General features: G+C 39.7%; 1 protein-coding gene across 5 annotated transcripts in view; it reads right to left on the reverse strand.

The window, feature by feature from the left end:
• The window catches only part of CCT6B (chaperonin containing TCP1 subunit 6B), a 31,034-nt gene extending 13,472 nt beyond the window's left edge, over positions 1–17,562 (reverse strand). For 2 of the 5 annotated variants that reach the window (XM_042915326.1, XM_042915325.1), the window contains exons 1-7: positions 17,329–17,562; positions 15,606–15,669; positions 14,668–14,802; positions 8,838–9,011; positions 6,619–6,722; positions 1,152–1,262; positions 605–764 (exon numbers count right to left, since the gene is read on the reverse strand). In XM_042915326.1, the coding sequence (XP_042771260.1) occupies positions 605–764; positions 1,152–1,262; positions 6,619–6,722; positions 8,838–9,011; positions 14,668–14,802; positions 15,606–15,669; positions 17,329–17,465 (885 nt within the window). In that variant the 5' untranslated portion in view covers positions 17,466–17,562. The remainder of the gene's footprint in view (positions 1–604; positions 765–1,151; positions 1,263–6,618; positions 6,723–8,837; positions 9,012–14,667; positions 14,803–15,605; positions 15,670–17,328) is intronic. The other 3 variants (XM_042915328.1, XM_042915327.1, XM_042915329.1) reach the window with 2 other exon arrangements.
• Between the last annotated feature and the right edge of the window lie 10 nt (positions 17,563–17,572).

Raw genomic sequence — 17,572 nt, forward strand, 5'->3', positions numbered from 1 at the left:
TGCCCAACGTATGCCTTGAACTCACAACCCTGAGATCAATAGTCACTTGCTCTACCCACTGAGCCAACCAGCTGCCCCTGTCAGTTAATTCTTTAAAGTAAAAATGGCATTCCATGAAAAAAGTGGCTAGGTCAGCTTGCAACTCTATTATACAAGAGTTTTCCTTCAAGATAACCATATTCTGATGTGCAGATTTCACACTCCGTCACACAGAATTATAAAAGGATGCCTATGTAAGGATCAAAATTCAATAAAATTAATAAGTTTTACCACTTCATCAAGATATTCTCCAATGAAACTTTTTTTTTTAACTGCAAGTGTACGGTAGAATGGGAAAAAGAATATAATGACTATTAGTACAGTTTGGTGCTACTGCTTTGATTTGTACTAATGCACCAGTAGTTTTACCTAACGTTGCCTTTGCATGATCACTGCAAATGTCAGCACAATGTGAAAGGCATTATTATTACTATTATTATCATGAAAATAATTTTGACCTCATAGACTCCCTGAAATGGTCTTATGGACTCCCGGGAATCCACCGACCACTGAGAAATGGTGAAAAACATTTACACATAGTTAAAATCAAAATTTTCTTTCTCACCTTTTGATTAATGACAACAAATCCTTTACTGGACTGAGCACAGACTTTGTCTTTCAGGTCTATTATTTTTTGTACTCGATCTTCAATAAATTTTCTTTCAGCTTTTACCAGTTTCTCTTTCTCTTCAGCAGACTTATAAAAGAAACCAGAGCTCACCTCTCTAAAAGATTAATAAAAACAAGCTAGTAAAGGCAGAAGAGAGAGGAGGAAAAGGCAGAAGGCGTTTACACTAAACATCTGGCAGGGAAGCAAGAGATTAAAATAACACTTTTAGAAAATACAATTTCAGGAGTGCCTAGGTGGCTCAGTCGGTGAGTGTCTGACTTCAGCTCGGGTCATGATCTCACAGCTTGGGAGCTCGAGCCCTGTGTTGGTCTCTGTGCTGACAGCACAGAGCCTGGAGCCTGCTTCGGATTCTGTGTCTCCCTCTCTCTCTGCCCCTCCCCTGCTCACGCTCTTTTGTGTGTCTCTCTCTCAAATAAATGTTAAAAGAAAATTTAAAAAGAAAATACAATTTCAAAATTCACAAAGAGTAACTGACACGTACATTTTTTCATATTCTAGTGATACATTGCAAGAAAGGATAAACGCATCTTCTACTCGTTTCTTCATATCTGGATGACGGGCACCATGATCCAGAACTAATCCTCTGATCAACCTATTAAAAATATGTAATGTTTCTCCTCTGAATATACACTCTAAAATTTGTTATGAAATAAGGATTGTATTCTTAAAATTGTAACAGAACTACTGGGGCACACATTGTTTCCTTGCACCAACTTTAAGCCTAACACATAATTAGCAAAATTAGAAAAGAAAATTTATTTTAACACAGTGTGACTGGGAAGTCACAATGAAAAGTCAACCCAGAATTATTCTCTAAATTATGTGGCTCACACGTATGTCACAGCTGGTCAAGTAATGAAAGGTAGGCACACAGTGAGTTTCTTAGGAACATTTGTTCAAAATAATTATATGGAAGCACCAAACATTGTTAACCTAAATGTCCAATAATAAGGCATTGTTCAGCAAATAAATGACCCAACTATTTCGTGGTCGTGAAAACTATGTAATGACATGGAAAAATATTTACAGTGGTAGCTGATAAACAAACACAGAATAACAAACTACCTATAAAGCATGATTATAACTACTCTTTTAGAAAATAAGCACTTCAGTACTGACAAGAAAAAATGAAAAGAAATTAAGAGTAGAGTTATGCTTGGGTGGTAGGAATACAGATAATTCAGGAGTAGGAGACGCTTTTTTCCTATCATTGAAATTTTCTTTCAAGAGTAAATATTTTCATAACTTTTAAAACTTCATTTATACCCAATTAGGGAGTGGTATTTCTATTTACAAATCTCTTATAACCAATATTTGTCATACATAAACATAAAAGAAATAATAGTTAAAATAGTTAAACACAATTATAAGGAAGTTTTCAAACTTTTAATTTAACTACTAATTTTAATCTGACTACAACATTTTAATCTAATTATCCAACTCCCAGCTGAAAGTGCAGATCTTTTCTTTAGGAAGAAAACAAGCAAACTATATGTTCAACACTTGTCACTCTCCAGGTCTCTTTACTCTTCCCCCCTCTCTCATTCTCAGCAAGTGACCTTGTGCTTTGAGAAAACACACTGTCCCATCACTACCTCTACCAGTCCACCTGCACTTGACCCTGAACCTCCTGTTCCTATGAGCGAACTGTCCATGCTCTTCTCTCAGGTTAACCCCTGCATGTGTGTACTCTATTCCCTTTCTGGTCTCTGCTCCGGCATCATCCCCTCTTCCCCCATGTCAGTTCCTCCTGCCTCCAGGAACATTCTCGTCAGGACACAGACTTGCCATGAAAATTCTCATCTTTAAAACAAAGAATGCTTCTCCTTCAAGTCCCTTCCCATCCCCCCTTCTAGCTACTGCCCGTTTCTCTGCTAACCTCCTTGGAGCTGTGTATGCTTGCACCCTCACTTCTTCCTTAACCACTTCTCTCTTTCAAGCCCACGTCAATCCAACTTTCACACCTACTCCTTTATTGAATCAGTTCCCATCCAAGTCACCAAAAACATTAAATGCCTTCCATATCTAATGGTCAATTTTCAATCCACAACAACTTGCTCTAAGTTTCAGCAGCATATGACATACTTGATTATTCTCCCCTTGAAACATTTTCCTCTCTTAGCTTCTGGGACAATACTTTCTCTTGGCTTTCCTCCTATCTCAGTGACCATCCCTTCTGGTGCTGAATCCTTCTCATCTTCTCAATTTCTTTTTTTTTTTTTTTAAGCTTATTTATTTTGACAGAGAGAGAGTGTGTGAGCAGGGAAGGGGCAGAGAGAGGGGGAGAGAGAATCCAAAGCAGGCTCCATGCTGTCAGCACAGAGCCTGACATGGGGCTCAAACTCACAGACCATGAGATCATGACCTGAGCCTTAATCAAGAGTTGGACACTTAAGCGACTGAGCCACCCAGGCACTCCTTGTCTTCTCAATTTCTAAACATTTGAGTTTCCAGGGACCAACTTTAAACTTCTATCTATATTCACTTCTTTTTTTTTTTTTAACGTTTATTTATTTTTGAGACAGAGAGAGACAGAGCATGAACGGGGGAGGGTCACAGAGAGAGGGAGACACAGAATCTGAAACAGGCTCCAGGCTCTGAGCTGTCAGCACAGAGCCCGACGCGGGGCTCGAACCCACGGACCGTGAGATCATGACCTGAGCCGAAGTCGGACGCTTAACCGACCGAGCCACCCAGGTGCCCCTAAACTTCTATCTATATTCACTTCTCAGCTGATCTCACTACCTCTCATAAGCTTTAAGTCATCTATACACAGATGACTCCCAAATATTTTTCTAGATCAGACCTCTATTCTGAACTGCAGACACATCTCTCCAACTCCCTACTCACACATGGATGCCTAACAGGCATCTTAAAACACAACATTTCCCAAACTGCGCTCTTGATTTATTTCCCCAAATCTGTTCCTCCGAGTCTTTTCTATCCCAAGAAATGGCATTTCCCCTTCTCCAGATGCTCCATGCAAAGCCCCAAGAGACATCCTTGACACTATTTCTGTCACACTCTATGTCAAACCATCAACAGATCCTATTGTTCCTTCTAAGTGTTTTCACCCCTCACCCGTATTACAACAGATTCCTGACTGGGCTCCACTTCTGCCCTTGCCCTGCTTCACAGTGCATTCTCCCCACAATAACCACAGAGATACTTCTGAAATATAAATCAGAACTGCTATTGCCCTCAGCAATAGTAGACTAATTTGGACCAACCCTACTACCAAAAGCAAAATGCTGGGTTAAAAACAAAAACCTTAGGAGCACCTGGGTGGCTCAGTTGGTTAGGCGTCCAACTTTGGCTCACGTTCGTGGGTTTAAGCTCTGCATCGGGCTCTGTGCTGACAGCTCAAGCCTGGAGCCTGCTTCAGATTCTGTGTTTCCCGCTCTCTCTGCCTCTCCCCCACTCACATTCTGTCTCTCAAAAATAAATAAACATTAAAAAAAATTAAACGCTTAAAAACACTGGAGAGCTCTAAAATAGTAAAGAAAACATGAACTCCAAAGGATAAGAAAAGAACTGCAAGTACTCTTATCCTAAAGTCACTTGACAATTCAGATCAATCTGAACTTGGGTTTCAACAACCTCACTATGAGAGGGGGACAGAATGAAAAGCTCAGGGCTCATCGAAGGTAGAGGGTCTAATAGGAGACACTCTTCACTTTAAGTAGGAACACCAAAGGGCTACATACTCAGGGCATAAACCAGAAGGATGAACTAGAAGCAAGCAGTCCTCATATGAATCAGCAGTTAGAACTACCAACTGGATATTTGGGATGGCTGGGTGGCTCACTCGGTTAAGCGTCTGACTCTTGGTTTTGGCTCAGGTCATGATCTCACGGTTCATGAGATCAAGCCCTGTGTGGGGCTCTGTGCTGACAGTGAGGAGCCTGCTTCAGATTCTCTCTCTCCCCCTCTCTGCCCCTTGCCTGATCATATGCTTCCTCTCTCTCTCTCTCTCGAAATAAACAAACATTTAAAAAAACAAAACTAGGGGCGCCTGGGTGGCTCAGTCGGTTAAGTGACTGACTTCGGCTCAGGTCATGATCTCACAGTTCATGGGTTCAAGACCCGCATCGGGCTCTATGCTGACAGAGCCTGGAGACTCTCAGAGCCTGGAGACTGCTTCTGATTCTGTGTCTTCTTCTCTCTCTGCCCCTCCCCCTGCTTGCAGTCTGCCTCTCTCTCTCTCTCAAAAATAAATAAATATTAAAAAAATTTTTTAAACACAACTAGATATTAAAAACAAAAAAAAAACAAAACCCTCAAGCTGTGGATTTAATTTAAAGTATTCCCCAGGCTCCTTGCAACAGCAAATTCAAATCCTCTGTGCAGAAATGCACCTTCATCCTAGGTCTCAGATAATTTCTACAAATACCTTTTTCAAACATGATGAATGGCACATATAGAAACAAAACACAGGGGCGCCTGGGTGGCTCAGTCAGTTAAGTGTCCAACTTTGGCTCAGGTCATGATCTCACAGTTTGTGCGTTCGAGCCCAACGTTGGGCTCTGTGCTGACCGCTCAGAGCCTGGAGCCTGCTTCAGATTCTGTGTCTCCCTCTCTCTCTGCCCCTCCCCTGCTCGTACACTTTCTCTCTCTCAAAAATAAATAAACATTAAAAAAATTTTTTTAATAATAAAAGGCAGGCTTGGAAAGATCTGCAGGGAATAAGACACCATAAAAAGTGCAATGGCCAATCTAAGAAAAACCAAATAAAACTTCAAGAAATAAGTAAATAAAGATATCCACAAACACACACATATATTAAAATAAAGTGTTTTCAAATGAAATATGATATTTGGATTGGCTTCAAAATAATCCAGGTTTGGGACGAGGAAGAGAAAGAGGAGTTTATAAGGGGAAATAAAAGGAAAAATAAAATGGGCCACAGATTGAAAATTGATAAACATGAGTGACAGGTATGTGAGAGTTCACTATTCTATTCTTTCTGCTTTTATATATGTTTAGAATTTTCCATAAAAGAAAGTTTAAAATTCATTAAGTCCAAAATCAACAACATGCTACATATTGAGTACATACTTACCCAGACCATGTCAATTGTCTGACCTCTCTTTCCTCTCCAACTTCAACTCCTACTCTTTTTTCCTCTTACTTACTGTGCTCCAGGCACACTGGGACACCCCAGCACACTGGTGCCTTGGGGCCTTTTCAACCGTCATTCCCTTGACTTAGAACTCTTCATCCAAATATACACATGGCTAGCTCCCTTATTTCTTCAGATACCTCCTTAGCTCTCGAGTTTAGTTTCCAATCATAAGGATCTTCTCTGAGCACTCCAAAATCACACACATGCTCTCAGTCACTCTAGTTTCTTCCCAGCATTTATTATCACTTATGTATTTATTATCTCCCACAACTAAAAACATAATCTTCTTAGAGAAAGAAATTCTGTTTTGTATTACTCTTCATTCCTAGCACCCAAAACAATGACTGGCTCAGGGTAAGTATTCACTTAATATATGTTGAATTAACAGACTGATGTTGAGGGGCGCCTGAGTGGCTCAGTCAGTTGAATGTCCAACGTCGGCTCAAGTCATGATCTCATGATTCATGAGTTCAAGCCCCACATTGGGCTCACTGTTGTCAGTGCAGAGCCCGCTTCGGATCCTCTGTTCCCCTCCCTCTCCGCTCCTCCCCCGCCTGTGCTCTCTCTCAAAAATAAACATTTTTAAAAAAATAGACTGATATTGAATTAAAGTAACTAATGAAATTAATGAAAAAAAAGTATCTGAACTACACCAAATATTCTAGAATCCATGTATTATCAAAGTTTATGTAATTTAGGGGCACCTGGCTAGCTCAGTCACAGGAGCATACAACTTTGATCTTGGGGTTGTAAGTTCAAGCCCCATGTTGGTGTAGAGATTACTTAAAAATAAAACCTTAAAAAAAAAGTGTATGTAATTTACTTTGTATCTGTTTCTGATTTATGCTTCATCTCCATGATTTCTATCATGAAGAGATCAATAGGATAACCCGGTCTTCTAATAGCCAAAACAGAATCCACCACAGCCTGAAAGAGAAGTGAATGAGAACAGTAAATTACTGGTCTACTAAAAGAAATCACTGGCCCAAGTAATCATCAGACTAAACAGATAAAGGGCTTCAGGCCCCAAAATATAGGGCAAGGCCACAAAGGCCACTCTGTTATGGACATTAGTAATAACCAATGCCAGTGGGTACTTTAGACCCTGAAGGAACTTCAGAGATCATCAGGCCCAAAGCCTTCATTTTACAGTTAAGTAAAGTAAACTCTGAAACTTTTAAGAATTTACAGACTTAACACAAGGTCTAAAAGCAGAGCCAGGCCTAGAATTCCGTTTTCTTTAACTGCCAAGCCACTGCTCTACTACCAACACTATGCAAACTTTTCCACCAAAAGACATATTTAATGGAAAAGAAGGAAATGTAATCTGAGGTAAAAGCTAAAATTTGCTGGTTACACTAACACGAAGTGTCTTAAATTTTGTGTTTTATCATGAAAAGCTTCTACGTCATGCCATGATATACATTTCTTTTAATGTGAAAGTAATTTTTTTCCCCAAAATTGCAGCGTGAAATTGATACTCCAGAAAGACATGTGTTATTTATTCTGCCACATAACCCCAGGGATATATAGCATGGTACAATAATATATCCTATTGCTTAGCTCAGAAAGCTTGGATGGTTCAGTCGGTTAAATGTCCGACTTCAGCTCAGGACATGATCACACGGTTCGTGGGTTCCAGCCCCGCATCGGGCTCTGTGCTGACAGCTCAGAGCCTGAAGCCTGCTTTGGATTCTGTATGTCCCTCTCTCTCTCTGCCCCTCCCCCATTCGTGCTCTGTCTCTCAAAACTAAATAAATGTTAAAAAAAAATTTTTTTTTAAAGAAAGTAATATGAAATTACATAAATTAAGTATTACAATATAACCACCCTAAAATATAAATAAAGCAAAAAACTATACCTTAGTTTACCTGAGATAACATGATACTTGGTTTTGGAACCTAACAGGGAATAATGACAAAGACCACAGGATAATGAGAGTATCAGTGTTTCTACAACTCCAAAAGAGAATGGGCGCACTAACCAGATAACATGAAGATTCTGGATCACTTGATATATGTACTCCAACAGGAGAAAATACTGTAGTCTTTATTTGAACTCTGCTGAGCAAGAAATTGTCTGATCTTAATCTGATTTGCAAAGTAGGTTTTCCTATTGGTAAGGGGAATTGATCAGAAACAAATCAGGTGTTCTAGTCCATTTGTCATTTATATTTCTCAGAGTAAATTAGCAAGACAGCATTCTGATTTATATATCAATGTCTTGTGATTTTGGTTATGAATTCATCATTCCTGATAAACCAATATATTCAAGTTGCAGAAAATACAAAGCTGAGGAACAATGATGATATCAAACTATAGCCACCTGATAAAAGCCTTCCCAAAATACCCAATCTACTCCTTAAATTACATACATTTTACCTTTAGAAGTAAACAAAACAAACACGCATTTCCCAGATGTGAAGATTATCTGTCAGATCAATCATGCTTCATTAAAGTGGTAACCTTAACAACCTATGTGTCACCTCACATAATAAATATTGACCTCTAGGTTTTAAGAGACCAGCACCTCACCCCAATGACATCTACAAGGGTTGATCCACTGGCAGCCAAGCTCCCTTCATGTTAACTTAAAAGAAAGTTTAATATAGAGGCTCTTAAATACTGAGAACAAACTGAGGGTTGATGGGGGGTGGGGGAGAGGGGAAAGTGGGTGATGGGCATTGAGGAGGGCACCTGTTGGGATGCCCTGGGATGAGCACTGGGTGTTGTATGGAAACCAATTTGACAATAAATTATATTTAATATAAAAATAAAAGAAGGTTTAAGAAGGCAGCCAGGCCCCTTTCATTAACTTTCATGTTAACTTAAAAGAAGGTTTAATATGACACTTTTGAAAAATTACACATACTGTTCTGACCAATCAAGTCTAGACTATAACTAAGTGAATAAATGTTTGCCTTCTGTATTTTATTTCATGTTCAAAAGAACCACATACGATAGTTGATTCTTATAGGAAAAATAAAAATATCATCATGCATTAGTCTATATTTGTTCTGAATGCAAAAGTTTAATCACAAACCTCTGTTAACACATCAGCCAATTCAGCAGGAACTTTAGTTTGTAGAGATGTTCTAGCCACATCTAAGAGGACTTCTCTTTTCATCTCTTTGTTAATTTTAACCTTTTCCAGAACTTCAAGTGCTTTTATCTTCGCAGCTTCAAATCCTTCAGCTATTATTCTAGGGTGCAGGCCCTGTCACATCAACATAAAACTAAAAATCATAAAGTAAGTCATCCAAAGTAAAAGTAACCATCTTCTCCTGTTAATAGGTTATGTCCAAAGAAAGTAATATTACCCACATCAATGGCACTCAATACAAATGCATGTACATAACTTATGAAAGTAATTTTTCAGTGCTTCATATTTAAAACAACCTCAAACTTACAGAAAAAAATTTATGTCCAGGACAAAACACTACAAAACTCCTCTTTATTTCCAAAAATTATGACACACTGTCATGTGGTACCCTTCCGAATGGGCACAAAAGAAAAGACTCCTTTAATGCAGAGGAAAAGAACCAACGCTGATTTGGAGGAAAGTACAGACAAACACCACCTTCACCAAATGTTAACATCACAGCAATGGGACAAATAGACATCATGTACCTCCTGATACAATGCATTAAGAACACTACCACACGTCTATGGTATTTCATGCCAGAAGTTTATTACCTGAGTCTAATTGTGATAGTCAAATCCACATTGAGGACTTTGTACAAAATAATTGGTTGTACTCTAAAAGCAGCAATGTCATAAAACACAAAAGACAGCTCAGGATAATTCCAGTTTAAAAGAGACTAAAGGAGGGCACCTGGGTGGCTCAGTCAGTTAAGCATCTGACTTTTTTTTAGATATACTTATTTTGGGAGAGCACAAGAGGGGAGGGACAGAGAGGAGGGACAGAGGATCCAAAGTGGACTCTGCACTGATAGGCTGACAGCAGCATGCCTGGTGTGAGGCTTGAACTCACAAACCACCTGAACTGAAGTCAGACGCTCAACTAGCTAAGCCACCAGGAGCCCCTAAATAAATGAAGCCTGGAGACTGCTTCAGATTCTGTGTCTCCCTCTCTCTTGGCCCCTCCCTGGCATGCGCTCTCTCTCTCTCTCTCTCTCTCTCTCTCAGAAACAGATAAACATTAAAAAAATTTTTTGAGAAAATGTTAAAAATTAAAAAATAAAGAAGACTATAGGGATAGGACAACTGAATGCAATGCATGAATGTAGATTTTCTTCTGCTATAAAGGACACTGTTGGGACAAATGATAAAATAGGAATAAAATCTATAGATTATATTACTGTATCAATGTATCAATGTTAATATTTATTTCTTGGTTTTGATCACTATTCTGTGATTACATAAGAGAATATCCTGGTTTTAAGAAATATACAATGAGGGGCGCCTGGGTGGCTCAGTCAGTTAAGTGTCCAACTCTTGATTTCGGCTTAGGTCACGATCTCACAGTTTGTGAGATCCAGACCCACATCAGGCTCTGCACAGACAGCACTGGAGCCTGCTTGGATTCTCTCTCTCTCTCTCTCTGTCTCTCAAAATAAATAAAATTTTTAAAAAAAATTTTTTTAAGAAACATACACTGAAACATTTAGATGATCATGTCTGCAACTTACACCATTCAAAAAATATGTACATACATACATATATGCATACACCATATATACGTTTATATCTGAGAAAGAGAGAAATGTTATTCTTTGGAATATTCCTGAAACATTTCTATAGGCTTGATATTATAACAAAATAATTTTTTTTATTTAAAAAAATTTTTTTTAACGTTTTTTTAAATTTTTGAGACAGAGAGAGACAGAGCATGAACGGGGGAGGGTCATAGAGAGAGGGAGACACAGAATCTGAAACAGGCTCCAGGCTCTGAGCGGTCAGCACAGAGCCCGACGCGGGGCTCGAACCCACGGACCGTGAGATCATGACCTGAGCCGAAGCTGGACGCTCAACCGACCAAGCCACCCAGGCGCCCCAACAAAATAATTTTTTTAATTGTCTTTTCTGGAAAAATATATAAACTTATTGAAAGCTGGAACTGGGTCTAATTTATTCCCTTCCTCCATTCCTCTACATCAGTCCTACAATAATTTTTTAAAGTTAACATTTCTTAAGGATTTGTGCCAGGTTCTAATCTAAAAGGCTTATTTCATTCAATCCTCTCAACACTACGAAGTGGGTATTATTTCTGTTTCACAGATGAGGAAATTGAGGTTTATAAGAATAATGTAACTTGCTTTAGATCACCAGGATATTAAGTGGTAGAGCCAGGATTTAAACCTACGAAGCCTGACTCCAGACCCTGTGTTATTAAACATTTTCAAAACACTTCCTCAGTCTCGGATCTCACAATTTCTCACCCGGACTATGATCCTCTAGTCTTGACTCCCTTAAAGCTGTCCCTCGAATATTTAAAATGGCAATCTGACCAGATCAGTCATTAATATGTTAACATGAACGTTCTTCGTGGTTAGTATACCACATGCCCTTTGTAATCCAGCTTCCACCTACTTCTCCTGCCTTTCATTGCCGTCCCACAGCACTTTAAAGTCTGGCCAACACCAAAATGTTTGCAGCTTTACACACATACCATGCTGCTTCTTCTCTGTTAATTTTGCCTCTGTTAATTTTGTTCCTTCTGCCTGGAATGTCTTTCTCCTTGCCCCTCACTCTTTCCACTGGTTCACTGCCTCTCATCCTAAAGATTTAACCCAGGTCTTACTTCCTCCAAAGAGTGCTTCCTAATTCGGGCAAGTTTAGGATATCACTCCTTCCTCAGTGTTTCTATCACATCTGGTACTTAGGTCTATCACTATACTGACACAGTTTCACAATTATGTCAACGCCCGTCAGCATCTCCCCCTTCCCAAACTTTTTTTTTCCCTAACCAAACCCTAATCTTGTTTAGGTATCTCTTCCTCAGGTCTTCAGAGGAAGCTACCCTCTCTACATAACTCAAGGGGTAGATCCTGATTGGATTAAGTCAATTCCCCTAAAACCTGTTATTGATTTGGGATGAACACAGATCAAAGTTGGCCCAATTATATTATAAAGGAAGGACTTAAACTCCATAATTGGGCAAATAGTTTTATCCTCCCTCTCCTGCTGAATGTTATTAAAGGAAGCAAGTAGTCCTACTTTTCTCTGACAGTCTTATAATCAGGACAGAAATAAGCTTTATCATGAAACAGCACTATAAATGGAAGAGCTAAGACACAGAAAGGACCAGGGTACTTGATGACTAATAGACATTTTCAATCAACCAAACTTGGATGTTCTGTAATGGGAGATAACTTACTGTTTAAGTGACTTTCAGTCAAGTTTCTACTGCTTACAGCCAAAGGCATCCTAAATGAGGTACATTGCAGGTACTGAATTGTTAGACAATTCCCAATACTAAATGAAATGCAAAGAAGTACTAATCTTAGCACTTGGACCAGGTAATGCTTTGTTGAAATGGTTCTTGAAAGAAAGGAAAAAACCCAAATACTTAATTAGATTAGACAGATAAATAATGCCAAGAAAAGGATACAGATTGAACAAAGGCAGTGGCATAGAAATGTGTGTAGTGATTTCAGAGGCTAGTGAGTAGACTGGAGGAGTCTGGCTAGAGTAGATGGTTTATAAGGAAAATAAAATAGAAAGGTAGGTACATTCACAGTGTGAAAACCTTCAATTATTTTTCCCCAGTTATTTTTTAAAAGGTGCATAATTTGGTTTAGACTTCATCAGTGATGTTTTCTTTTTTAGGTCATTATTCATGAGTATATGGCTAATTTTTTACCTTCTTATATACCTTAAATATTTCATTTTTAAAAAAGGGATATCATTCCAATGAAAGGAATTATTTTGGCAAAAAAAAAAAGAGTTCATTATTACTTCCATTTACAATTGTACTAAAACCGGGGTGCCTGGGTGGCTCAGTCGGTTGAGCGTCCGGCTTCAGGTCAAGTCATGATCTCACGGCTCGTGAGTTCAAGCCCCACGTCAGGCTCTGTGCTGACAGCTCAGAGCCTGGAGACTGCTTCGGATTCTGTGTCTCCCTCTCTCTCTCTGCCCCAACCCACTCTCATTCTGTCTCTGTCTCTCTCAAAAATAAATAAACATTAAAAAAAGAAAATTTGCAATTGTACTGAAGTATCTTGATAAAAATTGGCACAAAAACAGACACTCAGATCAATGGAACAGAATGGAAAACCCAGAAATGGACCCACAAACGTATGACCAACTAATCTTTCACAAAGCAGAAAAGAATATCCAGTGGAATAAAGACAGTCTCTTCAGCAAGTGGTGCTGGGAAAACTGGCCAGTGACATGCAGAAGAATGAACCTGGACCACTTTCTTACACCATACACAAAAATAAACTCAAAATGGATGAAAGACCTAAATATAAGAAAGAAAGCCATCAAAATCCTGGAAGAGAAAGCAGGCAAAAACCTCTTTGATCTTGGCCGCAGCAACTTCTTACTCAACACGTCTCCAGAGGCAAGGGAAACAAAAGCAAAAATGAACTATTGGGACCTCATCAAGATAAAAAAAAACCTTCTGCACAGGGTAGGAAACAATCAGCAAAACTAAAAGGCAACAGACAGAATGGGAGAAGATATCTGCAAATGACAAATCAGATAAAGGGTTAGTATCCAAAATCTATAAAGAACTTATCAAACTCAACACTCAGAAAACAAATAATCCAGGGATGAAATGGGCAAAAGACATGAATAGACACTTCTCCAAAGAAGACATCCAGATGGCCAACCGACACATGAAAAAATGCTCAACATCACTCATCATCAGGGAAATACGAATCGAAACCACAATGAGACATCACCTCACACCAGTCAGAATGGCTAACATTAACAACTCAGGCAACAACAGATGTTGGCGAGGATGCGGAGAGAGACGATCTCTTGGGCACTGCTGGTGGAAACGCAAACTTGGGCAGCCACTCTGGAAAACAGTATGGAGGTTCTTCAAAAAATTAAAAATAGAACTACCCTACAACCCAGCAACTGTACTACTAGGTATTTATCCAAGGGATACAGGCATGCTGTTTTGAAGGGGCACATGCACCCCAATGTGTATAGCGGCACTATCAACAATAGCCAAAGTATGGAAAGAGTCCAACTGTCCATCGATGGATGAATGGATAAAGAAGATGTGGTATATATATACAATGGAGTATTACTCGGCAATCAAAAAGAATGAAATCTTGCCATTTGCAACTACGTGGATGGAACTAGAGGGTATTATGCTAAGCGAAATTAGTCAGAGAAAGACAAATATCATGACTTCACTTATATGAGGACTTTAAGACACAGAACAGATGAACACAAGAGAAGGGAAGCAAAAATAATATAAAAACAGGGAGGGGGACAAAACATAAGAGACTTCAATACGGAGAACAAACAGGGTTGCTAGAGGGGGTGTGGGAGGGGGGGATGGGCTAAATGGGTAAGAGGTATTAAGGAATCTACTCCTGAAATCACTGTTGCACTATATGCTAACTAATTTGGGTGTAAATTAAAAAAATAAAATTAAATTTAAAAAATAAATATTAAAAAAAAATTTTAAGTATCTTGATAAAAATTAACTTTTGCCCTCTAAAATTAAACCATTGTACGAGTGAAAACAACAATTTCCACCTGGGTGGCTCGGTCGGCTAAGCATCCAACTTCAGCTCAGGTCGTGATCTCACAGTTCGTGGGTTCGAGTCTGGCGATGAAGCCTCTGTCTATCCCCCCTTTTCTGCCCCTCCCCCCGATTCAAAAATAAACAAACATTTAAAACAGTGAAGTACTACATGAATGTGAATTCTGTAATATGCTAATACCTCAGATATGTAAAGATCAGCTTGTTTTAGTAACTCTCCAATAATTAGAACATTGGAAGTAGTACCATCTCCTGTAATGTCATCCTGGGCTGTTGCCACTTTTGCTATCAAGGAAGCTGTTGGGTGTTGAATTTGCTGGAAAAAGCAAGCAACAGATTAAAAGAACGAGATTGAAAAAAAAAAAAAAACAGTCCAATGCAAACAAGATAACCTAAGGGCCACCAGTAAAATTAAGAAATGAAATAAGCCTCACTCTACACGTTCACAAATTCTGTAGTATCAATACTTAATAAATGTCAATACCCAAAATTTTTAAATTGAGAACTAATGAGGTTTGAACATTTTAGAAGAGTCTTTGCTTTAGAATGCAATGACATTTCCAAAATAACATTAAATCCTTCAATCTCTAAGATGAATATATTTACTAAAATTGCAAAGGATTTTTTATATTTTCATGATTACAAAGAACATAACACAGTGCCTTTAAAAGATGGAACTAATTTGGAAGTATCTCTAAGCTATTACTTGGACTGTATGAAGATTTGAAAACAACCAAAAATATCTTTTATTAAGGTTTAACCCAGCAAGTATAACTCATTACTGCAGTATGAGCAAGCTGACAGCCTTGGTTTAAGGATATACAATTTGTGGGGCACCTGGGTGGCTTCATCGGTTGGGCGTCTGACTTCGGCTAAGGTCATGATCTCACATCTCATGGGTTCGAGCCCTGCGTCGGCCTCTGGGCTGACAGCTGGGAGCCTGGAGCCTGCTTCAGATTCTATGTCTCCCTCTCTCTCTGCCCCTCCCCAACTCGTGCTCTGTCTCTCTCTCTCTCTCTCTCAAAAATAAACATTAAAAAAAATTTTTTTTAAGGATATACAATTTGTACTATGTTCTAGGCTTATTAAGGTTTCTTAGAGTCAGTAGCATCAGCTCACCATCTCATGGAGCAGTACGTTGCCATCTTTGGTGAGTTTGATGTCACCTGCACCAGAAATAAGCCTGTTCAGAAAACAGTGATGTTATTAAATCTCAGATGGCAAGGGTCAAGCAAGATATTCTCAGTTTTTCCCAGTGTACAATCCTTGATATCAGGAACGGGGCTTCAAAACATCTATGTGCCACAGGGAGATTCCATGGTAACCACCACCATGTACAGCCTACAGAATCACTTCTCCCCATGTGGACTGCTATAGCAATTTCATTCCAAATGGAGCATTTACCAGTTTAAGGGTAACAGAAATTGATGAGTTATGAATGGCAGTTTGGTCCAAGAAGAGTATTTGTAAGTCTACAAACCACAAATTTGTAAATTTGCTGTAGGTTTGTGTGTGTGTGTGTGTGTGTGTGTGTGTGTGTGTGTGTGTGTGAAATGTTACCATTCATTCACTCAACTTACTTTCTTCCCTCATCCCTCACATTTATTAGATCATCAAGTTCTGTCAATTGTACAACCTAAGTATTTCTTGAATCTACTCCCTCCGCTCCATGTTCAACTGTCAACATCTCTAGCCTGGACTACTTAAGCAGCATCCTAATATCTCTGAATTTGAATCTACCCTCCACACTACATTTATCTTTCTAAAAGGCAATGTGGCTCAGTCAGTTCTCTGATCAAAAATCTTTCAATGATTCTTACAAACATGGGGAAAAAATCTTTCAATGAATTTTATGTTCTCCATCACCTTCAGGGTAAAATCCAGACTATTTGGCAATGACCTAGTTCACCCTTCCCAAACTGGTTTATGTCCATTTTTCCTGACATCTACCAAATGAGATCTGGTGGGAAAATACTATGGTTCCTTTAATACGTCATGCTTGTTTTCACTTCTGTTGGATTTACACCACTGGACTTTCTCATTCCTTAACTTACCAGGAGGCCTTTACTCCCTTCTCCAACTGGTGAACTCTAACTTAATTTTCAAGACTCTGATCAAAAATCTGTTTTCGGGAGGTTTTTCCTTCTCCCTACCACCATTAGTAATTAGTCCCTTTCCTCAGTATTATATTTGCGATATATATGATCAATAACATATATGATACCTTCACCATCTGTGTTCCCAGCATCCAATTAGTACACAGGCATTCTCTTTTACCGTTAATATTAATTTTGCTCATTCCTCTTAGAATGCATCTTTCCCCCTTACAAATTTTTTGCTCTTTTTTCCTCACTCTTCCAAAGAAACTTGTGATACAAAGTAAATGCATGCTGATGGCGCGAAGCGTTCAAGTTAAGTTTCCTAAGGACGCACTCTGGAAGGGGAACTTGGATTTGCAACCGCAAGGCTGTGTGCCCTTAACGCTACAACACACTGCCAAACACAAACCAACCTAAGGGCATACAGTCTCAAAGAGCAGGGGAGTTAAATCGCTTATGTTTCTAAAGAGACACCAGATGAAATGACTTTCCAACTGCACAAGAGCGTTAACGTGGGCGGGGGGCAAGGGGTAGGGGGTGGGGAGTGGGTGTCACAGCTTCATTGGGGGCCCTTTCCTCGGGCTCCTCCCGTCCCAGGCCAGGGATGACCTCAGGGCAAGAATGAGAACGAGGACAACCAGGCCCACAGGTGCGTCCCGTCGCTCCAGGCCCTTCATGGAACGTCGGCCTCAGAGCGCGCAGCGACACCCAACAAGCCCCCGGCTCCCTAACCGCCGCCTCACATTTTCATGGTGCCCTTGGGCCCCAAGTTGGTACGTAGCACATCTTGCAGCCCTCGGGCGGCGCATATGTTGACGGCCAAGGCCGACCGGGCCCGCGCCACCTCTGCCTTGGAGTTCACCGCCGTGATCGCAGCCATAGCACCGTTGAGCGTGCGACCGGGCCGGCAAAGACGGCCTTAGCGCGGATCCTGAGGGAAATCCCGGCGCCTCCGCCCGCGCTCGCGAACCCTCAGCCAATCCTCGC

This window comes from Panthera leo, chromosome E1 (genome assembly GCF_018350215.1).
Source record: "Panthera leo isolate Ple1 chromosome E1, P.leo_Ple1_pat1.1, whole genome shotgun sequence".
In the NCBI taxonomy this organism is placed as follows: Eukaryota; Metazoa; Chordata; class Mammalia; order Carnivora; family Felidae; genus Panthera; species Panthera leo.